This window comes from Balaenoptera borealis (genome assembly GCF_965194805.1).
Source record: "Balaenoptera borealis genome assembly, chromosome: 13".
NCBI classification, from domain to species: Eukaryota; Metazoa; Chordata; class Mammalia; order Artiodactyla; family Balaenopteridae; genus Balaenoptera; species Balaenoptera borealis.
In genome coordinates, this window is record NC_138870.1 from 88,953,312 (window position 1) to 88,980,419 (window position 27,108).

Here is a 27,108-nt window from a genome sequence, read left to right on the forward strand (position 1 = left end):
GCGCTCAAGGGCTGGCTGTTTGTTGGGGTATAGATGAACGTGAGGTCTGAGGTATGTGTGAGGTCTTTCAAAGTGCAGGACACAGGGTCAAGGGTGGAGAAGGAAGGGGGCAAGCGTCAGACCAGGGGCTGGCTCTCTCCACATCACTATGTTCCAAAATAGAACCCAAGAAGTCCAAGAATTCTAAATTTGATCTTGGACTTCCAGATCATCAAAGGATATACTGTATTTGCCAAGGCAGAAAGAGATTTTTTTTTTAAATTAATTAATTTATTTATTTATTTTTGGCTGCACTGGGTCTCTGTTGCTGCGTGCAGGCTTTCTCTCTAGTTGTGGCGAGCGGGGGCTACTCTTCGTTGCAGTGCATGGGCTTCTCATTGCAGTGGCTTCTCTTTGTTGCGGAGCACGGGCTCTAGGTGCACGGGCTTCAGTAGCTGTGGCATGGGGGCTCAGTAGTTGTGGCTCGCGGGCTCTAGAGCTCAGGCTCAGTAGATGTGGCGCACGGGCTTAGTTTCTCTGCGGCATGTGGGATCTTCCAGACCAGGGCTTGAACCCGTGTCCCCTGCATTGGCAGGTGGATTCCTAACCACTGCGCCACCAGGGAAAGAAAGTCTCTAGAAGTTTTTTTAAATTTGTAAGCTTGTTGTTTAATTTTAAACTACATAGACATACGGTTACATGGGCCTCTGTTTACTACATAGACATACAGTTACACAGGCTCAACTGTGAAAGTGAATCTGTACAGAACGCTTATAAATATTTGACATTATTACACTGACATCATTACACTGATTAGATACAATGTAACCTGGAATGGTCTTTTCCAAGATTTTGATATGGCTGACTCACTTTTATTATTCAGGCTCCAACTTACACACCACCTCTCAGAGAAGTCTTCCCTAACCACCTAATATAAAATAGCTCTCAGGAATCACCCTTCATCACTCAACTGTTCAAAGCCTCAGTTCCTCCTCTGTAAAACAGGAATAGTGTTTATCTCATAGGGTTGTTAAGAGACATCCTTGTAAAGCAGTTAGCACAGTGCTGGCACATTATGAGAGCTCACTAACACCCAATACTTCATCATTGCCTGGGCAGAGTATGGCTATATGACCTTTTATATGTAAGGAAAGGGCTTAGAAATTTCCATAGGGCATATGTAGCATTTTCTCTTAATTGAGCAAGCCAATAATAATGTTAATAAAACATTATTTAATGCATTTCCTTTCCAAGCATCTGCTTCACTCAAGAAACCTTAGGGAACTCACAGCTAGCTGCCTGGGGAAAAACGGGGAGAGGGGAAGAGGAGTGAAAGAGGGCTCCCATCAACACCATGGTTGTTCAGCTTCCACATCTTGGTTACCTTTAGATACACAAATGTTTCTTCCTAGTTCATAGATTCATTTGTTGTACCTTCTTTAAGGAAAGAAACAAACTTCATATACTAACAGCACTGCAATTAGTAACGATGGCTTAGTTAATTTTTGGCTAACGTTCAGTGGGCTGATGGCTCATTGAAGTGAACCTCACTAGCTACATGGTTTTAATCATAACTTGGTTCCACAATGGTGAACCCCCAAAGAATGTTATAGTGAGAAAACAATGTCCTTTTCGGCTACTAAAAAACCTCAGAACGCTGCTGGTAGCAGTATTTTCAAAAGTGTTTAACCTTTATGGATGACAATTCTGCAATATGTGGCTAAAGCCTTAAAAGTATACGTTTTTTTTTTCCTGAACAGTAATTACAATCCTAGAATTTGCCCAAAAGAAATAAGAAAAGAATGTAAAACTGTATGTATAAGAATATTCATTACAACGTTGTTTATAACAGCAAAACATTAAAAAGAACCTATATATTCAATAACAGATGATGGACTAAACCGCGGTAGAACTATACAACAGAAAAACACACAGCCAATAAAAATGAGCTAGGTCTACATTTATTGATATGGAAAGATGATCATGATGTATCTACAAATGGATATCACAGATTATAAAAGAGAATATATATGATTCCAGTTCTTTTTTTAGAATATACAGTATGTATCTACATTATGATATACCTGTGCATAGGTAGAGATATCCAAGTATAGAAGGATCTATATCAAAATATTAATAGTGATTATGTCTAGGTAAATAATTGGGGGTAGTTTTAAATTTTCTTCTTGATACCTTTTCCCCTTTCCTGCAGTTTGTATAATAAACATGTATTACTTTTACAATCACAAAAAGTTTAAATAACAATTTACCAACCATCGAACCATAAAGAATCTCAATATCTGACTTGCCCCATGTTTTAAGCACTGATGATAATTGCCAGAACGCCCTGGAATGAAAGGGGGCAAGAATGCTACTTCTTCTCAGGATAAAGGAAGGCCTATAATCCCCAGATTAGACAACCCAGGGAGATTTCAGGGCATGATTAACAGGCATAACTCCTTAGCATAGCCCTGAGGTTCAGAAATTTATCAGTAGACAGAGGAGAAAATTATTTTCCTGGTGCAAGTTCTCCTCAATAGAGAGAAGCAGTATATGTTTATGTATAGATAAAACAGTATATGTTTATGTATAGGAAAAAACTTACTGCAGTGGATAATCTGGATGCCAATGTCATTTCCAAGTTCCCTTTGAGACCAAGAAGTGCAGGAACTAAAATGAAAACTTCTGTTACCTTTTTGAACACCTCCCAGTGCTGTAAGAAAAAAAAAAAAATAGAATTTTCTGATACCCTTTAAAAAACACTTTAGAATAAAGATTTCTAAAAATCTCAGCCTTTTTTCCGATGTTGCATCTACATTTTGAATAACTACACAGGTTGTTTCATCAGTGAACATTTAGCTTAAGCCATTCTCCAGAGTTCTAAAACCTTGAGTTACTTTAGAAATTCAGTTAGAGTTGGAAGTAATAGCTGATACACTCACTATATCTCATAGTACATCTAGCTTGTTACACAACTCTGTTACTCTTAAAGCCTACTGTATCTCTTTATGATGGCAAGAGTCAGTGTAACTAGTGGTTAAAAACACAGATTCAAGAACCAGATAACCTGTATTTGAATCTTGGTTCCAACACTAATTACAACCAACCCACAGGAAAGTTACAGTAATATTATTAGCTCGTTTCACAAATGAAGAAATAAGCATTCAGAGAAGTTAAAATGATTTTCCCAAGATCAAAAAATGGGACCTAGAATTGACCCCAGGAGTTCTGAGTCATCCCATGTTCTGCTCCCCATTTTAGGGTGTGAGGCAAGAGGCTGCAGAGCACAGGATCATAAAAGAGCACTAAACTGGAAATAAGAAAATTTCTTATTCTAGGCACGGATCTGTCATAACCTGGCTGTGTGATCCTGAATGAGTTACGTACCATTCTGCTCTCAGTTTCTTCATCCATGAAATGAAGATACTACCTGCCCTGTCTAGCCTATGAGGAAATACCATAATAATGAAAACAACAGATATTAAAGTACTTTATAAACTGAAAAGACCATACAAATGATTGAATAACACAAAATGCTATTTGACAAGTGTTATTAAGAGGTGATTGTCCCAAAGGAGACTTTAGGGACTAAGCATATTAATTTATGCCAAAAAAAATATCAAGAATACAGTCTTGTCACTAACACCAAGACAGGTGAGAAAAGTAAGACAAATCCATCGGATAAATGAAAGAAAATTTCAATTTGTCCCCAAAGTTTCCCTAGAGGCTGTTCCAAATAGGTGCAGAACTAGGGCCTAAAGAAGCTTTAGGAAATGTTTATCAGACCAGTCTTTGGTAAAAACCTGGTTTAACAGTTTGAGAAGGGAATCCCTCCAGGGTTCAAGTCAATTAAGGATGGGCCTAAAAACAGCACTCGGGGTCCAGTAGCCTCTCAGATTCCTTAACATGTCAAAAAACTAACAAACAATTTTGTCCATGTTTTATGATAGGTAAGAATTCTGCTGTGCTAGTGGGATATGCATCCTTCAGAGATGACGGTGATGATGACGATGATGAATAACAACAGATAATAATAATAATAAATATTAACAACAGTCAACATTCACTGATTGCTTGTTGGTGCCAGGCACTGTTCTAGGCTTAATCATTTAATCTTCACAACAAACTTACGAGATAGGTATTGTTTTTATCACATTAGACATAATTTGGGATTACCTAGGTCACAATATTAAGACACCTACCTACACAATTTTAGAAACACCAGAATATCCAAATTTCTCTATCAGTCACTGCCATCCCACTTTGGATCTGTTGGGATCCATTCCTTTGGGTTACTACCACCCTTTCCAAGTTCAATTCAAATCAAATGCTCCTGTGAGAATTACTATGAAAACACTTACACCTTAGCATTGATATAACAATAAGAACTATCACGTATTGATTTCCAACCTCATGCCCAATAAATTCTGCATTCTTCTCTCTACACCTGCAGAGATGAGCTTTCAGAAGTTCTCAAACTTTCTCAGCTTACAGCACCAGTAGTGTCTCAGAAATGTTTTCATGACATCCCTAGGCCAAAAGAAATATCTAACAGTCCTACTAAGTAGCTAGGTCCAAACAATTTAATAAGTATTTATTTCCTAACAATTTGGTAGCCATCTGAAGAAATAACACAAATAAATTGAAAGAATAAATCATATTTTTAAGTCATGTAACCACAGTACTTACTAACAGGATGTGTGTATCTGTTGGGCACGGCACAGCATCTCAAACCTCGGAATTTGGAAACTACCGCCTTCATTTCTTGTTCTGTATTGATTTTTGTGTGACACTTGCTTTTTTTCCCAGCACCGCTGAAAATGTAGCTTTGCAGAGGTATGTCAGATGGAGTGTGATCTAATGCTGATATGTTGTACCACCTCGAGTCAGTGGTCTGTAGAGTGTCCAAGAGATGTCACTGTGTTTCCCTCAAAAATTTAACATATCCCACAGCAACCCTGGGGTGTCCAGACACACAGTTTGGGAAATACGAGAACAGTGAGAAACAGTACAGCACGTTAGTCAAAGAAAAGGGCTCTGGAATCAGATTATCTGAGTTGCAATTCTGATACTACTACTTTTACTCTATGACTTGAGCAAAACTATGCTTTACTTTATTCATCTAAAATAAGGTCATAAGTGTACCTACCTCATAGGGTTGTGCTCAGGACCATGCCTGTACATAGTAATAAATAACAATATTGAGGGTTTATTAGCTATAACACCAAGATATATTATCAGTTAATTTTCCTGTCAGGAAGAGGTAATGCCAAAAAAAAAAAAAAAAAAAGTTCAGAAAGGGGATGTTGAGGCAGCCAGTGCCCCAAATAAATTTCACCTACTTATAAATTTTGCCACGATACAGACATGTCCTCTGAGGCTATGTAGATTATTATGCACTGCTAAACTTCTCCACAAGAATCCTCCCTACAGGAAATCAACTTCTAATCTTACCTAATTTTAGATGTCTGTCAATACCCAGAATCATAGGTAAGCACCCATACCTCAAACATAATGTCAGATTGCTTACATATGTCCTATACTCGAAACCTAAAAATCTATTAATGCCCAAAAGGACAAACAAAAATGAAACTTAAAAAAAAAAAAAAGAAAAATAAATAAAATTAAATTTTAAAAAAAAGAATAAACAAGTTGAGGAATACATCCATAGAGTCCTAACTTAAAAATAAACAGAAAAAGTTTAATAATAACTAATTGGTAAAAGAAGCTTATGCAATTTTTAAAAAACTTATATACCCCAGAGCTGGAGAAGATTTGTTTCTCATTTTAACTTAGTTTTAAAAAATTAAACCCATTCACTTTTAGACATATGACCCAGTGACCAACCTCACTCATAATTTTAAAAATGCAAATTAAAAGGTGATTAATTTTCTTCTGTGAGATTGGTAAAGTTCAAAAAGTTGGATAATACTCCGTCGGTAAGAGTATAAGGAAATAAGCACTCCATTACACTATTGGTGAGAACGTAAAGGTTTAACTTCTTTGGGGGAATTCAGCAATATCTATCAAATGTAAAATGCACATAATTTTCAACTCAAAACTCTACTTCAAGGAATTTATCCTACAAATAAAGTTGAACGTGAGTTCAAGCACATACATATAATGCGTCAACTTCATCACTGTTCATAATCACAAAAGATTTGAGGTACTTTAAATCTCCTTCATTAGGTCACTTGGTAGAAAAACAATGATACATCTTTGCAATAGAGCATAACAATAGAGCTCTCCAGAGAAGAATTTGGTAAATCCGTGTGTATCTATAAGGAAGCTCCAAGATAAATTAAGAAGAGCAGGGGGCTTCCCTGGTGGCGCAGTGGTTGAGAATCTGCCTGCTAATGCAGGGGACATGGATTCGAGCCCTGGTCTGGGAAGATCCCACATGCCACGGAGCAACTAGGCCCGTGAGCCACAACTACTGAGCCTGCGCGTCTGGAGCCTGTGCTCTGCAACAAGAGAGGCCACGATAGTGAGAGGCCCGCGCACCACGATGAAGAGTGGCCCCCGCTTGCCGCAACTAGAGAAAGCCCTAGCACAGAAACGAAGACCCAACATAGCTATCAATCGATCAATAAATCTTTAAAAAAAAAAAGAAGAGCAGCATTATAGGATTTTTTTGCTTGTGTTTTTAGTGAATATACACACACACATATTAGCATATATATATATGAATGTACATGCATTTAATGTCAGTGGAAGGAGACAGAAAAAAATAATACCAGTAAATTCTAAAGAAGGGACTAGGGGAAGGGCACATAGAAAAGGAGACTTCTGGGAGCTTCAAGACGGCAGAAGAGTAAGACACAGAGATCACCTTCTTCTCCAAAAATACATCAGAAATACATCTACACGTGGAACTGCTCCTATAGAACACCCACTGAACACTGGCAGAAGACCTCAGACCTCCCAAAAGGCAAGAAACTACCCATGTACCTGGGTAGGGCAAAAGAAAAAAGAAAAAACAGAGACAAAAGAATAGGGATGGGGGGCTTCCCTGGTGGCTCAGTGGTTGAGAATCTGCCTGCCAATTCAGGGGACACAGGTTCAAGCCCTGGTCTGGGAAGATCCCACATGCTGCGGAGCAACTGGGCCCGTGAGCCACAACTACTGAGCCTGCGCGTCTGGAGCCTGTGCTCCGCAACAAGAGAGGCCGCAACAGTGAGAGGCCCACGCACCGCGATGAAGAGTGGCCCCCACTTGCCACAGCTAGAGAAAGCCCTCGCACAGAAATGAAGACCCAACACAGCCATCAATAAATAAATAAATAAATAAAAATTAAAAAGCAAAACTGATGGAGCTAGAATATTATGTTAGAAAATATACTTAAAAAAAAAAAAAAAAAAGAATAGGGACGGGACCTGCACCAGTGGGAGGGAGCTGTGAAGGAGGAAAGGCTTCCACACATTAGGAAGCCCCTTCGCGGGCAGAGACTGCGGGTGGCAGAGGGGGGAAGCTTTGGAGCCACGGAGGAGAGCGCAGCAACAGGGGTGTGGAGGGCAAAGCGGAGAGATTCCCATACAGAGGAGCGGTGCCCACCAGCACTCACCAGCCCGAGAGGCTTGTCTGCTCACCCGCCGGGGCGGGTGGGGGCTGGGAGCTGAGGCTCGGGCTTTGGAGGTTGGATCCCAGAGAGAGGACTGGGGTTGGCGGCGTGAACACAGCCTGAAGGGGCTAGTGCGCCACAGCTAGATGGGAGGGAGTCCAGGAAAAAGTCTGGACCTGCCGAAGAGACAAGAGACTTTTTCTTCCCTCTTTGTTTCCTGGTGCGCGAGGAGAGGGGATTAAGAGCGCCGCATAAAGGAGCTCCAGGGACGGGCGTGAGCCGTGGCTATCAGCGTGGACCCCAGAGACGGGCATGAGACGCTAAGGCTGCTGCTGCGGCCACCAAGAAGCCTGTGTGCGAGCACAGCTCACTCTCCACACCTCTCCTCCCGGGAGCCGCTGCAGCCCGCCACTGCCAGGGTCCCGTGATCCAGGGACAACTTCCCGGGGAGAACACATGGAGCGCCTCAGGCTGGTGCAACGTCACGCCGGCCTCTGCCACTGCAGGCTCGCCCCGCACTCCGTACCCCTCCCTCCCCCAGGCCTGAGTGAGCCAGAGCCCCCGAATCAGCTGCTCCTTTAACCCTGTCCTGTCTGAGCAAAGAACAGACGCCCTCAGGCGACCTACACGCAGAGGCGGGTCCGAATCCAAAGTGAAACCCCGGGAGCTGGGCGAACAAAGAAGAGAAAGGGAAATTTCTCCCAGCAGGCTCAGGAGCAACGGATTAAATCTCCACAATCCACTTGATGTACCTGCATCTGTGGAATACCTGAATAGACAACGAATCATCCCAAATTGAGGAGGTAGACTTTGGGAGCAAAGATATATTTTTTTTTTCCCTTTTTCTCTTTTTGTGAGTGTGTACGTGTATGCTTCTGTGTGTGATTTTGTCTGTATAGCTTTGCTTTTACCATTTGTCCTAGGGTTCTGTCCGTCCGTTTTGTTTTTTTACTTTTTAAAACTCTTTTCTTAAAAATTATTTTTTATTTTTTATTTTAATAACTTTATTTTATTTTACTTTATCTTATTTTATTTTATTTTGTCTTCTTTCTTTCTATTTTTTCTCCCTTTTATTCTGAGCCATGTGGATGAAAGGCTCTTGGTGCTCCAGCCAGGCATCAGGGCTGTGCCTCTGAGGTGGGAGAGCCAACTTTAGGACACTGGTCCACAAGAGACCTCCCAGCTCCACGTAATATCAAACGGCGAAAATCTCCCAGAGATCTCCATCTCAACGCCAAGATGCAGCTTCACTCAATGACCAGCAAGCTACAGTGCTGGACACCCTATGCCAAACAACTAGCAAGACAGGAACACAACCCCATCCATTAGCAGAGAGGCTGCCTAAAATCATAATAAGGCCACAGATACCCCAAAACACACCACCAGACATGGACCTGCCCACCAGAAAGACAAGATCCAGCCTCATCCACCAGAACACAGGCACTAGTCCCCTCCACCAGGAAGCCTACACAACCCACTGAACCAACCTTAGCCACTGGGGACAGACACCAAAAACAACGGGAACTAAGAACCTGCAGCCTGCAAAAAGGAGACCCCAAACACAGTAAGTTAAACAAAATGAGAAGACAGAAAAAAACACAGCAGATGAAGGAGCAAGGTAAAAACCCACCAGACCTAACAAATGAAGAGGAAATAGGCAGTCTACCTGAAAAAGAATTCAGAATAATGATAGTAAAGATGATCCAAAATCTCGGAAATAGAATAGAGAAAATACAAGAAAAGTTTAACAAGGACCTAGAAGAATTAAAGAGCAAACAAACAATGATGAACAACACAATACATGAAATTAAAAATTCTCTAGAAGGGATCAATAGCAGAATAACTGAGGCAGAAGAATGGATAAGTGACCTGGAAGATAAAATAGTGGAAATAACTACTGCAGAGCAGAATAAAGAAAAAAGAATGAAAAGAATTGAGGACAGTCTCAGAGACCTCTGGGACAACATTAAATGCACCAACATTCGAATTATAGGGGTCCCAGAAGAAGAAGAGAAAAAGAAAGGGACTGAGAAAATATTTGAAGAGATTATAGTTGAAAACTTCCCTAATATGAGAAAGGAAATAGTTAATCAAGTCCAGTAAGCACAGAGAGTCCCATACAGGACAAATCCAAGGAGAAACATGCCAAGACACATATTAATCAAACTATCAAAAATTAAATACAAAGAAAAAATATTAAAAGCAGCAAGGGAAAAACAACAAATAACACACAAGGGAATCCCCATAAGGTTAACAGCTGATGTTTCAGCAGAAACTCTGCAAGCCAGAAGGGAGTGGCAGGACATATTTCAAGTGATGAAGGAGAAAAACCTACAACCAAGATTACTCTACCCAGCAAGGATCTCATTCAGATTTGATGGAGAAATTAAAACCTCATTCAGATTTGATGGAGAAATTAAAACCTTTACAGACAAGCAAAAGCTTGTCTCATTCAGATTTGATGGAGAAATTAAAACCTTTACAGACAAGCAAAAGCTAAGAGAATTCAGCACCACCAAACCAGCTTTACAACAAATGCTAAAGGAACTTCTCTAGGCAGGAAACACAAGAGAAGGAAAAGACCTACAATAACAAACCCAAAACAGTTAAGAAAATGGGAATAGGAACATACATATTGATAATTACCTTAAATGTAAATGGATTAAATGCTCCAATCAAAAGACATAGACTGGCTGAATGGATACAAAAACAAGACCCGTATATATGCTGTCTAGAAGAGACCCACTGCAGACCTAGGGACACATACAGACTGAAAGTGAGGGGATGGAAAAAGATATTCCATGCAAAGGGAAATCAAAAGAAAGCTGGAGTAGCAATTCTCATATCAGACAAAATAGACTTTAAAATAAAGACTATTACAAGAGACAAAGAAGGACACTACATAATGATCAAGGGATCGATCCAAGAAGAAGATAGAACAATTGTAAATACTTATGCACCCAACATAGGAGCACCTCAATACAGAAGGCAAATACTAACATCCACAAAAGGGGAAATCGACAGTAACACAATCATAGTAGGGGACTTTAACACCCCACTTTCACCAATGGACAGATCATCCAAAATGAAAATAAATAAGGAAACACAAGCTTTAAAAGATACATTAAACAAGATGGACTTAATTGATATTTATAGGACATTCCATCCAAAAACAACAGAATACACATTCTTCTCTAGTGCTCATGGAACATTCTCCAGGATAGATCATATCTTGGGTCAAAAATCAAGCCTTGGTCAATTTAAGAAAATTGAAATCGTATCAAGTATCTTTTCCGACCACAACGCTATGAGACTAGATATCAATTACAGGAAAAAAATCTGTAAAAAATACAAGCACATGGAGGCTAAACAATACACTACTTAATAACCAAGAGATCACTGAAGAAATCAAAGAGGAAATCAAAAAATACCTAGAAACAAATGACAATGAAAACACGACGATCCAAAACCTATGGGATGCAGCAAAAGCAGTTCTAAGAGGGAAGTTTACAGCAATACAATCCTACCTTAAGAAACAAGAAACATCTCAAATAAACAACCTAACCTTACGCCTAAAGCAATTAGAGAAAGAAGAACAAAAACCCCCCAAAGTTAGCAGAAGGAAAGAAATCATAAAGATCAGATCAGAAATAAAGGAAAAAGAAATGAAGGAAACGATGGCAAAGATCAATAAAACTTAAAAGCTGGTTCTTTGAAAAGATAAACAAAATTGATAAACTATTAGCCAGACTCATCAAGAAAAAAAGGGAGAAGACTCAAATCAATAGAATTAGAAATGAAAAAGGAGAAGTAACAACTGACACTGCAGAAATACAAAGGATCATGAGAAGATACAAGCAATTCTACGCCAATAAAATAGACAACCTGGAAGAAATGGACAAATTCTTAGAAATGCACAACCTTCCAAGACTGAACTAGGAAGAAATAGAAAATATAAACAGACCAATCACAAGCACTGAAATTGAAACTGTGATTAAAAATCTTCCAACAAACAAAAGCCCAGGACCAGATGGCTTCACAGGCGAATTGTATCAAACATTTAGAGAAGAGCTAATACCCATCCTTCTCAAACTCTTCCAAAATATAGCAGAGAGAGGAACACTCCCCAACTCATTCTATGAGGCCACCATCACCCTGATACCAAAACCAGACAAAGATGTCACAAAGAAAGAAAACTACAGGCCAATATCACTGATGAACATAGATGCAAAAATCCTCAACAAGATACTAGCAAACAGAATCCAGCAGCACATTAAAAGGATCATACACCATGATCAAGTGGGGTTTATTCCAGGAATGCAAGGATTCTTCAATATACGCAAATCAATCAACGTGATACACCATATTAATAAATTGAAGGAGAAAAACCATATGATCATCTCAATAGATGCAGAGAAAGCTTTTGACAAAATTCAACACCCATTTATGATAAAAGCCCTGCAGAAAGTAGGCATAGAGAGAACTTTCCTCAACATAATAAAGGCCATATATGACAAACCCACAGCCAACATCGTCCTCAATGGTGAAAAACTGAAACATTTCCACTAAAATCAGGAACAAGACAAGGTTGCCCACTCTCACCACTATTATTCAACACAGTTTTGGAAGTTTTAGCCACAGCAATCAGAGTAGAAAAAGAAATAAAAGGAATCCAAATCGGAAAAGAAGAAGTAAAGCTGTCACTGTTTGCAGATGACATGACACTATACATGAGAATCCTAAAGATGCTACTAGAAAACTACTAGAGCTAATCAATGAATCTGGTAAAGTAGCAGGATAAAAAATTAATGCACAGAAATCTCTAGCATTCCTATACACTAATGATGACAAATCTGAAAGTGAAATTAAGAAAACACTCCCATTTACCACTGCAACAGAAAGAATAAAATATCTATGAATAAACCTACCTAAGGAGACAAAAGACCTGTATGCAGAAAATTATAAGACACTGATGAAAGAAATTAAAGATGATACAAATAGATGGAGAGATATACCATGTTCTTGGATTGGAAGAATCAACATTGTGAAAATAACTATGCTACCCAAAGCAATCTACAGATTCAACACAATCCCTATCAAACTACCACTGGCATTTTTCACAGAACTAGAACAAAAAATTTCACAATTTGTATGGAAACGCAAAAGACCCCGAATAGCCAAAGCAATCTTGAGAAAGAAAAACGGAGCTGGAGGAATCAGGTTCCCTGACTTCAGACTATACTACAAAGCTACAGTAATCAAGACAGTATGGTACTGGCACAAAAACAGAAATATAGATCAATGGAACAGGATAGAAAGCCCAGAGATAAACCCATGCACATATGGTCACCTTATCTTTGATAAAGGAGGCAAGAATATACAGTGGAGAAAAGACAGTCTCTTCAATAAGTGGTGCTGGGAAAACTGGACAGGTACATGTAAAAGTATGAAATTAGAACACTCCCTGACACCATACACAAAAATAAATTCAAAATGAATTAAAGACCTAAATGTAAGGCCAGACACTATAAAACTCTTAGAGGAAAACATAGGCAGAACACTCTATGACATAAATCACAGCAAGATCCTTTTTGACCCACCTCCCAGAGAAATGGAAATAAAAACAAAAATAAACAAATGGGACCTAATGAAGCTTAAAAGCTTTTGCACAGCAAAGGAAACCATAAACAAGACCAAAAGACAACCCTGAGAATGGGAGAAAATATTTGCAAATGAATCAACTGACAAAGGATTAATCTCCAAAATTTACAAGCAGCTCATGCAGCTCAATATCAAAAAAACAAACAACCCAATCCAAAAATGGGCAGAAGACCTAAATAGACATTTCTCCAAAGAAGATCTACAGATTGCCAACAAACACATGAAAGGATGCTCAACATCACTAACCATTAGAGAAATGCAAATCAAAACTACAATGAGATATCATCTCACACCGGTCAGAATGGCCATCATCACAAAATCAACAAACAATAAATGCTGGAGAGGGTGTGGAGAAAAGGGAATCCTCTTGCACTGCTGGTGGGAATGTAAATTGCTACAGCCACTATGGAGAACAGTATGGAGGCTCCTTAAAAAACTAAAAATAGAACTACCATACAACACAGCAATCCCGCTACTGGGCATATACCCAGAGAAAACCATAATTCAAAAAGAGTCATGTAGGGCTTCCCTGGTGGCACAGTGGTTGAGAATCTGCCTGCTAATGCAGGGGACATGGGTTTGAGCTCTGGTCTGGGAAGATCCCACATGCCGCGGAGCAACTAGGCCCGTGAGCCACAATTACTGAGCCTGCGCGTCTGGAGCCTGTGCTCCGCAACAAGAGAGGCTGCGACAGTGAGAGGCCCGTGCACCGCGATGAAGAGTGGCCCCTGCTTGCCGCAACTAGAGAAAGCCCTCGCACAGAAACGAAGACCCAACACAGCCATAAATGAATAAATAAATAAATAAATAAAATTTAAAAAAAAAAAAAAAAGAGTCATGTACCAAAATGTTCACAGCAGCTCTATTTACAATAGCCAGGACATGGAAGCAACCTAAGTGTCCATCAACACATGAATGGATAAAGAAGATGTGGCACATATATACAATGGAATATTACTCAGCCATAAAAAGAAACGAAATTGAGTTATTTGTAGTGAGGTGGATGGACCTAGAGTCTGTCATACAGAGTGAAGTAAGTCAGAAGGAGAAAAACAAATACCGTATGAAAACACATATATATCGAATCTAAGAAAAAAAAAAAAAAAAGGTCATGAAGAACCTAGGGGCAAGATGGGAATAAAGACACAGACCTACTAGAGAATGGACTTGAGGATATAGGGAGAGGGAAGGGTAAGCTGTGACAAAGTGAGAGAGTGGCATGGACATATATACACTACCAAACGTAAAATAGATAGCTAGTGGGAAGCAGCTGCATAGCACAGGGAGATCAGCTCAGTGCTTTGTGACCACCTCACCTAGAGCAGTGGGATAGGGAGGATGGGAGGGAGGGAGACGCAAGAGGGAAGAGATATGGGAACATATGTATATGTATAACTGATTCACTTTGTTATAAAGCAGAAACTAACACACCATTGTAAAGCAATTATACTCCAATAAACATGTTAAAAAAAAAGACTTCTTTCTCCATTATGTATTGTTTCATACAGCTTAAATATGCTTTACCAGATACATACATTATGTTTTTCATTAAACTTTTTGAAATAATTATAGATTCACATGCGGTTATTAAAAATAATAGAGAGATCCCATGTATCCTTTATCCAGTTTCCCCCAATGCTAATATCTCGCAGAACTCTAGGACAATCTCACAACCAGGATATTGATACTGATATAGTCAAGATACAGAACATTTCCATCACCACAAGGATTCCTCCTGTTGCCCTTTTATAGCCACGTCCACTTTTCTCCACTCCCAGCCCCTTCTTAATCCCTGGCAACTGCTAATCTGTTCTCCATTTCCATAAAATGTTGATTCAAGAATTTTTATAAATGAATATAATATGTATAACCTTTTGAGATTTGCTTTTTCCACTCAGCATAATTCTCTGGAGATTCATCTAGATTGTTGCATGTGTCAACAGTTCATTCCTTTTTGTTGCTGAGTAGTATTCCATCATATGGATTTACCAGAGTTTGTTAAACCATTTGACTGTTGAAGGACTTCTGGGGTGTATCCCAGTTCTTGGCTATTATGAATAAGGCTGCTGTAAACATTCACGTACAGGAGTTGTGTTAGCATAAGTCTTCATTCTCTGGAATAAATGCCCAGGAATGCAATTCCTAGGTTGTATGATAGTTAATGTTTAGGTTTTATTTTTTTTAAAGAAACTGTCAAAGTGTTTTCCAGAGCGGCTGTATCATTTTAAATTCCCAACAGCAATATATGAGTGATACCATTTCTCTACATGCTCAACAGCATTTGATACTACCACTATTTTTTATTATAATCATTCTGATAGGTACACAGTGAAATTTCATTGTGGTTTTCATTTGCATTCCTCTAATGGCTAAAGATACTAAATATCTTTTCAAGTTTATTTGCCATCTGTACATATTCTTCTGTGAAACGTCTCTATGCTTTTTTTTTTTTTTTGCCAATTTTCTAACTGAGCTGTTTTTGTTAAAATGTTGAGTTTTTGAGAGTTCTTTATTCTAGCCTTTTGCCAGATGTGTGGTTTGCAAATAATTTTTCTGTCTGTAACTTGGCTTTTCATCCTTTCAACAAGGTCATTCACAGAACAAAATTTTTATTTGATAAAGTCCAATTTATCCATTTTTCATTTTATGGATCACGCTTTTGGTGTCAAGTTTAAGCGTGTCTATCCCTCCACCAAATACCACAGTCTTGATTACTGTGGTCATTTTAATAAGCTTGGAATCAAGTAGACTGATACTTTCCACTTTGTTTTGATTTTTAAAAATTCTATTTTCTTCCCCTTTGCGTATATATTTTAATATTATTTATTCTATTAAAAAATCTTGTGGAGATTTTTAGAGTTCTGTTAAACATGTACATCAGTTTGGGGAGAACTGACATCTTTATTATGTTGCGTCTTCTAAGCCATGAATATGGCAAGTCTCTCCATTTATTTAGATCTTCCTTGATTACTTTCATCAGTGTTTTGTAGCTTTCAGCATACAAATCCTGTATGTGTTTTGTAAGATTTACATCTAGGTGTTTGTTTTCTGAGTAAATGTTATTGTATTTTTAATTTCAATGTCCACATACTTATTGCTAGAAATAAAATTTATTTTTTGTATGTATTGTGTATCCTGGGCCTTACTGAACTCATTTACCAGTTCTTGGAGTTTTTGTTTTTGTTTTTGTTTTGGTAGATTCCTTGGGATTTTCTAAGTAGACAATCATGTCATCTACAAATAGGAACAGTTTTATTTCATCCTTTCCAATCTGTATGTCTTTTATTTCCTTTTCTTGACTTATTGCACTATGTTGAATAAAGGTAATGAGTGTGGACATCCTTGTCTTGTACCTGATCTTAGGGGAAAACCACATTTGGTATTTCATCATTAAATTAAGTATAATGTTGAGGAAGTTCCACTCTATTCCTATTTATTTGAGTTTTTTTTATCATGAATGGGTGTTGAATTTTGTCAAATGCTTTTTCTGTATCATTTGACGTGGTCATGTGATTTTCTTCTTTAGCCTGTTAATATGGTGAATTATATTGATTTTCAAATAGTGAACAAGACTTGCACCCCTGGAATAAACCTCATTTTTCATGGTGTATAATTCATTTTTTTTTTTTTTTTTTTTTTTTTTTTTTTTTTTTTAAATTTTATTCATTTATTTATTTATGGCTGTGTTGGGTCCTCGTTTCTGTGCGAGGGCTTTTCTCTCTAGTTGCGGCAAGTGGGGGCCACTCCTCATCGCAGTGCGCGGGCCTCTCACCATCGCGGCCTCTCCCGCTGCGGAGCACAGGCTCCAGATGCGCAGGCTCAGTAGGTGTGGCTCACGGGCCTAGTTGCTCCGCGGCATGTGGGATCCTCCCAGACCAGGGCTCGAACCCGTGTCCCCTGCGCTGGCAGGCAGACTCCCAACCACTGCGCCACCAGGGAAGCCCTATAATTCATTTTATACGTTGCTAAATTCTATTTGCCAATGTTTGTTAAGAATTTTTTTGGTCTATATTCAGGAGAAATATTGGTCTATATGTTCTTTGGGTTTTTTTTGGTTTGTTTTCTGCATTGTCTTTGGTTTGGTATCCGGGTAATACCAACTTCTTAAAATGAATTGGTAAGTGTTCCCTCCTATTTTCCAGAAAAGCTTGTGTAGAATTAGTGTTAACTCTGCTTTAAACATTTGGTAGAATTTTCAGGTGAAACTATATGTGTCTGAAGGTTTCTTTTTTGGGAGTTTTTAAAATTATGAATTCAATTTCCTTAATAAGTATAGAGCTATTCAAATTATCCACTTCATTTTGGGTGGATTGTGGTAATTGTGTTTTTTGAGGAAGTGGCCCACTTTAAGTTGTAAAATTTACGTGTGCAGAGTTGTTTGTAGTACTTCTTTACTATCCTTTTGATGTCTACAGGATCTGTAGTGATATCCCCTATTTCATTCTGATCTTGGTAATTTATGTCTTCTTTTTTTTTTTCATTGTCAGTCTTGCTACAAATTGTCAGATTTATTGGTCTTTTCAAAGAACCAGATGTTCGTTTCACTGACTTTTTTCTACTGTTTTCCTGCTTTCAATTTCATTGATTTTTGCTTTTATATTTATTATTTCCTTTCTTCTGCTTGCTTTCAGTATATTTTGCTCATTTTTTCTAAGCTTTAGTGAGGTATAATTGACAAATAGAATTGTAATATATTTTAAGGGTACAGTATGATGACTTGATATACATATATATTATGAAAGGAATTCCCCTAACAAGTTAATTAACATATCTATCACCTCACAGAGTTACTTTTTTTTTTTTGTTGTTGTTGAGAATACTTAAGATCTACTCTCTTAGCAAATATCGAGTATACAATACAGTATTATCAACTACAGTCACCATGCTGTACATTAGATTCTTGGAGCATACTTACCTTGTAACTGAAAGTTCGTACCCTTTCACCAGCTTCTCCCCATTTCCCTCACCCCCTCAGGCCCTGGCAACCACCATTCTACTCTCTGTTTTTATGAGTTTGACTTTTTTTTTTTAAGATTCCACATGTAAGTGATACCATGCAATATTTGTCTTTCTCTATCTGGCTTATTTCACTTAGCAGAATGCCCTCCAGGCTCCCCGCTGGGCCTTTGCTGATGTGGATGTGGGTGAGGCCACCGCTTTTTCTGTAGTGTTTGGCTAGAGTAGAACAGTTATTGTCTAAGACTGTTTTGTCTTGCTAGGGTGTCCCTTTCCTAGTCCTTCAGCTACAACGAGCAGGCTTTTGTTGGTTTTGTTTTGTTTTGTCTGCCCTTGTTGGCATTTCTTGGTTGCCGGCTTCTTTAGCTCTGAGTCTGGGATATATGAAGCAAAATAACTAGAACGAACCCAGCTAAAAATGTAAAAGACCTGTGTTCAGAAACTGTAAAACATCAGTGAGGGGAATTAAAGATGACCTAAATAAATGGAGGCTATTATTCCACGTACCTGTGTTCGAAGACTAAACAGTGTAGAGTCAATTCTCCCCCTTATTATCTCTGAATCACAATCGCTACTACTTTTTTTGAAAACTGACAAGCTTTTATACTAAAACATACATAGAAATGCAAAGGGAAAAGAATAACCAAAGCACTCTTCAGGAAGAATAAAGAGAGAACATTCTCTACTAGATATCAAGATTTATAAACTAGAGTAATGATGATGGTGTGGCATTCACGACAAGAGACATAAATACACCAAAGGAACAGAATTGAGAGCCCAGAAGTTGACCTACGCATAAATGGGCAAATATTTATATTTATAACAAATATTTTGGTTATATAACAGTGCAGAGACAATTGGAAATCCATGTGGAAAGGAAAAAATATAACCTCTACCTCACACTCTATACAAAAACCAACTCCCAGTAGGGAATGATCTAAATGTAAAAGGCAAAACAAAGCTTCAAGGAGCTATTATAAGAGAATATCTTAATTCACAGGGTATGGAAAGATTTCTTAAACAGGAGACAAAAAGCACAGACCATAGCAAAGTAGGGAAAAGGGAATTGTATAAAAATTAAGAATTGCTCATCCAAACACACAACTGAGAGAGTAAAAAAGCAAGCCACAGAGGGGAAAAAATTTTGTAATACATATAACTAAAAGGCTTACATCCAGAATATGCAAATAACTCCTATAAATCAATAAGACAAAGATAAGCAATCAAATAGGAAAATGGGCAAAGAAACTTCACCAATGATATCCAAATGGTCAGTAAACATCATTAGTCATCAGGAAAATCCCAATTGGAACCTCAATGAGATGCCACCCCACATATGCCAGAATTTCTGAAATTAAAAAGACTTCTGATACCTTGTATAAATAATAATATAGAGCACTGGACCTCTCATATATTGCTATATTAGTCTGTAAATTGGTACAACCACTTTGGAAAACCATTTGACAAATGCTACATTTAAATATCTGCATATTCTAAGACCTAGAGATTCCATTTCTACATATATACCCAAGAGAAATGCATGCACACATACAGCAAGAGCCTGGAAACACCATTAGGCCCAATGTCCATCAACAGCAGAATGGATTAAAAAAATAGTAGAATGGATTTTAAAAAATAGTAGAATGGATAAATTGTGATGTATTTATACACTGGATTACAACACAGCAATAAAAATAAATGAACAACAGTTTCTAAAACTTACATAATGTTGACCAAAAAAACCCAAACATAAAAGAATATATACTCTATACTTCCACTGGATAAATTTTGAAAAGAATTAAGTAAAACCAAGCAGTGGTGCTTAATAATACATGCTTATAAAGACAAAAAAGTTCTTATAAAAATCAGATTATTTAAAAAAAAAATCAGATTATTGATTATCTTTGGTGATGGAGAAAAAAAGGAAGCTATTGGAAGGGAGCACTAATGAAGACTAATGAAGTATAAGTAAGAGTCTATTTCTTGACCCAGGTGATGGTTATATGGTTGTTTGTATCATGAAAATTCACTGAGCTGTATGCTTTTGTTTTCACTGAGCTGTTTGTTTTCACCCTGTATGTTTTAAATTTCACAATTTAAAAGTTTTAAAAACCTCATTCAAATGAAATCTTTCAAAACATTTACATTATGTCTTTATGATTTTTAACACTGAAGATTAACACTATAAAGTCCTTAGGGCTAGCAGTTTTATAGTTCATAAAATCATAAAGGAACTTTTCCCAATTACACACGTGCTCTGCTCTCAAATAGCATCAAGAAATAAGTGAACATGCACCAGAGGAAGGTACATAATGAACTATGTAAATATTCTGCTTAACAATCTATACTCTAACATATTTTTCCTATAGATGTTATCATCCTATAGCTAAATGTTGAGTGTTTCTTCAGAATAACTGGTATATGAAGAAAAAAAAAAAGTCAACCCAAAACAGCATATTCATTTTAGCAGCTATGATACTATGGTAATAATTTGAAACAATTATATTTCAAGTGGACAGATAGGTTAGGTCTCCCTAGAGTATTATATTCTATTCAAAAATTCAATATACTTAACACAGTATATCTTTTCGTATCTTTTCTCCATCTGATGGTGGAAAAATTAGGTTTCTATTTATGTACGTTTTCCATTTACATAAAAATGTTATCTGTTTAAAAGTGTCTTAGAGTCACAGATAACCTGAGGTTTCTTTTAGGGAGCAAACAATGAAAGACAAAGGCACATGAGGATAATGTTTCTAACCCTTTCCTAGAGCCAAGCTTTCTCTGACTGATGAATGAAAACTGATAGTAACAGAAGGCCACCTTTTAACAACTTACTACTTTAGAAAGGTAATTATATAATAGGTAATTTTGTAATTTTATATAATACTACATTAAGAACTCCTACAAGTCAATAAGTAATGTACCCATTTTTTAAATGGATAAAAGATACAAAAAAGTATATAAGAAATATTCACAGAAAAGGTAATGGCCAATAAACACATGAAAAGATGCTAAGACATTAATAATAATTAAAGAATGTTAATTAAAATATGATAACATTTTCCTATCAATTGGCAAAAATGAAAAAGATCAAGAATATCCAATGTTGATAAGGGTACGGATAGATAAAAGTACTTATATACTGATGGCAGGACTACAAATTGGTACAAACTTTTTGGAAGGCAATTTGACAATACCTATAAAAATTTTAAACACATACAGCTGCCCTAATACCCAGCAATCCCATTTTTAAAATCTATCCTATGAAAAAATTAGTATGAGTATGTAAAGATAAATTTATAAGGATATTTGTTATAGCACCAGCATGGGAGAGTGAATAAGTAAATTTTGGTGTATATATACAATGGAAATATCAAGCACTCTTTTTAAAATGCTGAATATCTTTCTTACTAATTTGGAAAGATGTCCAAGATACATTAATAAGCAATGCAAATAAACTGCAGAAAAATATATATAGCATTTCATTTTTATTTTTGAAAAAAGACTCTGCACATATGCATGTATATAAGCATAGAAAAAAGTCTGCAAGTATATACAGCAAACTCTTAACAATGGTAACCTCTGGAGGGGAAGAGAGTTTTGGTTTGGAGATGAGGAATAGGAAAGACTTATCTTTTATTTAATCCTCTGCATTGTTTGAATTCATTTTAATGAGCATATATTAATTTTTATTTTTAAAATAAGGATGTATTTAAATATAACATTTATTGAGTTATTCATTTAGCTGATTTACCCAATTTGGGATTACTTTACTATTTAATATTTTATGAAAAGTTACTTTATGGTCAGAATGAGATAATTCTCTTAGAACTTCTAAAGGAAAACAAACAAAAAAAACACTTAGAAATAGCAGATTCTTCACCAAAGTCAGCATCAGTTCATTTTAACTAAGGGATAAATTAAATCTAAATATAATGTCTGAGATTAGTAACCGACACAAAGCACTTTAAACAACAAAGACAGTGAAGTTAAACAAAGATGAAAACCCACCTGGACTATATCCAAAACCATGCCAGCTGAGACTGTTCCAAAGCCAGCTAACAAAAATGGCACAAGTATTTGCAGTGCCATGACACCACTGGACTCCTTTGGTAATTTCTGGCTTGCTTCCACAATGACATCTTCATCACCATCTCTAGATACATCTTCATCTTGTAACATGGCCGTAGTTTCTGAAGCCTCCCTTCCATCACAATAATTGTAGTTGGCGTAGTCATCATACTTTTGGCTACAGCTTGATGGCGTGTGCCCACTGTTGCCATGAAAAGATGGCTCTGAGAAACTGTGATATTCCATGTGTTGTTCAGATCTATTACTAAAAGTTTGTGCTGCAGTTGATAACCCATCTTGCCAAATGCTGTTTCCTTTTTTGTGCCTGTCTTCCTGGTTTTTCTGGTAGATTACCGGAACCATACTCAACAGTAAGTTTAAGAACTTATCAGATTGAATTGTATTTAAACTTAAAGTCCAGTCTACAAAACCTCCTCCACTACTTGGACCACCACTTGTTCTGTTAGTAATAGATCTTCCTTTACTATTAGTCATATTGTCATCGCAAAAGACCCTGTATGCCTTAGATCTCAAGCTTCATGAACCATAGCAGATGAATCAGAACCACATGAATGCTGGTTTAAATTAAGATGTTGACTTCATTGTGTAGAAAACAACGTTTCCACTAAAAGAAGATGTTTAGAAGTTCCACAGAGGGATTGGATCTGGAAAAATAAAATAAAATAATTTTTAAAAGTCAGATTAACTATCTTGATACTTCATAATTAAAGGTATAAAATAACACGTTCTTAAACCAACCCTAATGTACGATATTATACCCTTTGGGCTTAACACATAATTGCTTTGTACACAGAAATGTAGTATACAGCTTTTTTGTGTGTTCTATCTTGGTTAAAAATGTTTATCTTTGCATACTTTATGTAATTAATACCCATGTAAAGTCTTCAAATGTCTCTGAAATTCTAAAATAGACAAAGTTATTAAAGTAATGGCTTCCATTACTTATATTGAGGTCTCAGAATCAAATTGCTACAACCCTTTACATATGCAGGCACAACAAAGGTAAAGTATATGACATTATATTTTAAACATATTAAATAATAATCCGTGTTACTTTATTTACAACTTAATATAATATACATTTTGTTATTAAAATATGAAGAAACGATGATAATGTTTGCCATGAAATTATTTGATAAATATCCTAAATAGGGTACATGGCATTTACTTCACATGTAAAATTAGGCTGATGTCATATCTGTAGTTTCTGACATACAAAAAATTCATTATAGTTGATTTAGGAATATAATCCCTCTGTTACCTAAGAAATAACCAAAATGAAAAGGGATTACAAATATTCACTTAATCCTATTTTGCAAGCCAACCAAAAGAAAACTTGCAATGCACTTATCACTTAATGCCCTTCTCAAAGTCAGCTCTGACCCTTAATCCCGGAGTATGCTCCTGATTGGCTGCTTATGGACAAGATTCTCCCTAAAGATCCTGAACTAAAGACACAGACACATTGTGTAAGCTGGTTTGAGAGTGACAGGCACTGAAGTTGTGAGGTCATACCTCACCTGCCCAGGTAGACAGTCTGACTCTTGGGACAGCTGCCACCACAGGTACGTAAGTTTTCAAAGTTATGAGGGTGGGTCTAAGGCCTCAGGTGTTTCTCAGGAACGCCCAGCCCTGTCTTACATTTATAAGAGCATCCAAGATCAACAAACTGGCTCTGATTTGATAAGGGATAGATGGCCCACTGCCTAACTGGACTGCCCACCCACCAAGCTAGGCTAAGAATTGTTGCTACTATACTGCTGCTTTTAATGAAAACCATTCTATTCTTCAATACATGTTTTCAATTTCTTAGAATATCGATCTCCTCTCCTTGGATGGGAAGATCAATAACAAGGAATGGCAAAGGGAAAAAGAAAAGGGGTTATGTTGGGGACAAGTGGATGCTAGGATCTGGTTCATCTATTTCATCATTCACTCACTTTCCTTTCTTCCCTCTTGTGATTATGGAGGGGTCTGGGAATTCCTGCTGGGGAATATTCTTAAAATATAGATTCTAGGACTCTGGACCTACTGACTCAGAATAAGTTTGAGGCATATAAACCTTTTTTTTTTTTTTTAAGCTTCCCCAAGTGATTACAGTACAGACATCCTGTGGACCTGCAGAGAATCCAATGAGATTCTGTACTAGTTGCCATTTTTTGCCACTTGCAGGCTGATCAGTATGCAGACAAAGGCAGTGTTTAAAGAAAATCAAAGAAATGGAAACAATGTCCAGAGTGAAGCAAAGAAGAACCCAAGCAGTCCACAAAGAGGAAGAAAGCCAGAACCGCTGCCTGAGAACTTTCCATGTAAGAAGGGCTCAGCTGTATGTCTGGAACTTATGAGATTCCCAGCAGCCTTACATGAGTCAGATTGAGCAGGTTTCTGTTCCTTCAACCAATTCACCTCTTTTTAAGTAGTGAGCATTTCACTGCCCCAAAGAGATCTCTAATCAAACAAAAAACAGAACAAACCTCAGAGATAAAGCTTTCAGACAAGTCTATTCCACTGAAGGGCCAGTGATGGATATAGGCAATTTCTTCTTCCTCTTGAAGCAGAATTATAAGGATAATCAAAATGGAAATGCAGAGAAATGTAGATAAACAATAAAGAAAGATGACAGTATGTATATCACCATTCAGTCACCATTCAGCTCAAAAAGCATGCTCAGGAAAATTGACCAGCTAACACTAAATAGGAAAATGGAGTGAGGAGAAGGTTAAAAAAAAGAGGAATTTCCCAAAACAAGTCATCTCTCTTGGAGTGTTTGCAGGACATGGTTAAGCACATAGTCTGCACTGAGCTGGCCAGCAGGATCCAGATGCAAAGACACATCCAGCTCTTACCTTTGCCCCTAGTATTCTTTCTTCAGAAGGTTAGATGGAGAGGTGGATATTCTGTACACAGGGCCACTGTGCACAGAGACCAGATAGAGCCTTTGGGTAAATTTAAAACAGTGCCTCCTGGAAAAAGGAAGCCACAGGAATGGGGTCTCCGGCTGGATTTCAGCCCCCCTCCATCCCCTCAGCCAAGCACCTTCAGGCACTGCAGGATCTGCACAACCTTATACAACAAGACTGGGCAGTTGGGTGAAATGGTAAACTACGCTTAAAGAGCATAAAACAAACAAACAAAAAACCACATTTTTATTGTTGTTTCCTCAGCATCTTTCCCCAGTTTTTCAGCTTATGGTATTTCCATCTCCCACGTAAAACCACACTTGCCCTGTTCCATGAGGTTCTGGTAGGCCTAGTGATCAGTCCCCTCCCCTCCAGACCACATAATGACAAGTGCCTGGAGCAGGCCTGAGTCCTACCCCGGAATTTCACATATTTGTTGGCTTATTATTTCCTGAATGGCTACTAGATCCTGGGGTTGCCCCATTAACAAAAGAGGCACTATTCTTGCTTCAAGGATTTTTCCTTGTAGTGGGGAGGAACAACAATCAGGTGAGCAAATAAATAAATGAGATAATTTGTGGTAAAGGCAGTGAAGGAAACAGTTAATAGAGCAAAGAGTGAATGACTTACAGGGCTACTTCAGAGGGGAAGGCCTCTGGAAGGGTGTTTTCTCACTTCCTCTTGGAATGAAATAGTTCTGAAGCTGTCACTCTGTTTTCCTCCTCAAAAAGCTCCCTCGACCACCACTACCACCACCACCACCACTAACACTTGGAGGAAAGCTCATCTATGTTAGAAAAGGATCCACCGAAACAGAGAATCAGAGCTAGGAGATGATGAGAGGGTCTGACATCATGATGAGAATGTCTATCTCATTTATTTAAAGCCCGTTCCATCCCTGTTCTTCCCAATTATGTGGGCCAAGAAATCTCCACTGCTTAAGCTAGTCTGAGTGGTGTTTCTGTCCTAACATCTGTTTTTTAAATAATGCAATTTGGAAGTACTAGGAATTACCTTGCTACCTGTGCGTGCCACGGACCACATGCCACCATCCTGCACTGAGGAAAATGTGTTTATTTTTATTTATCCTTCATTTTATCCAGTTAATGAGTGATCAGTTATTCTAATGCTTGCATATTGACAAGGTCTATTATCTCCCTTAAAGACTCCTTAAATTTTCTTCCTTTAAAGAAATCACTTAGAAACTCATTGAATAATGGTTACAATCAAAATACTTTGTGGTTGATTTAAAATAGGTAATGTACACATATGCCACTAAATAAAAAGTTGGTTGGGTTGCTCTATATTGTTATTCATCCATGAATGAGTAAAAACAACTAAAAATTTAAAAAATAAGTGAATAGAATTGGGCAAAGTTTCCCCTGGTTTTAGGTGCTTTAAGTTAAAGAATACCAGTGGAGATATTTATGGGTTACTCTTTAGCTACCTAATAGGTTATTTTAATCTAGTACCAACATAGCCGAAAATAAAGTGTCTTTAAAAGTTTAGGTTTAAAAGTTTAGGTTAGCTTAGGTTTAAATTCTCAATTCTCTTTGTAAGTTATAAAGCAAGCAATCTCTAGGAAAAAGGAATCCACTACTTTATTTGCTAATGGCCAATGTTTGCACAAAACAGAAGTTTCCAAAAAAAAAAAAAAAAAAAAAGCATCTGCAGCAGGTAAAACAAGTACAGTGATTAACATTGTGGCTTGGGATTTTTTTTTCCAAATTGCTACATGAAAAAAAAAGTATTATCTATAGTGCTCATGTAATGTCAATAAAAATATCAGGGATGATTCAAAAACCCTCGATTGAGTGGCTATATCAAATGCTGTTATGCAGCAATTTTGTTCCAAAGATCCTTTAGGTGTCATGTGGAGCCAACACAGGGGCAAGTCTATCTGAGTGCCTTATAAACCCCTGTTACTCAAAGTATGGCCCACGGTGCAGCACCACT

General features: G+C 37.5%; 1 protein-coding gene across 7 annotated transcripts in view; it reads right to left on the reverse strand.

The window, feature by feature from the left end:
• SLC41A2 (solute carrier family 41 member 2) overlaps nt 1–27,108 on the reverse strand; it is a 133,440-nt gene that overhangs the window by 86,908 nt on the left and 19,424 nt on the right. For all 7 annotated transcript variants that reach the window (XM_082349906.1, XM_082349908.1, XM_082349910.1 and 4 more), the window contains 2 exons: nt 22,172–22,896; nt 2,585–2,692 (listed from right to left, as the gene is read on the reverse strand). In XM_082349906.1, coding sequence (XP_082206032.1) covers nt 2,585–2,692; nt 22,172–22,726 — 663 coding nt within the window. In that variant the 5' untranslated portion in view covers nt 22,727–22,896. The remainder of the gene's footprint in view (nt 1–2,584; nt 2,693–22,171; nt 22,897–27,108) is intronic.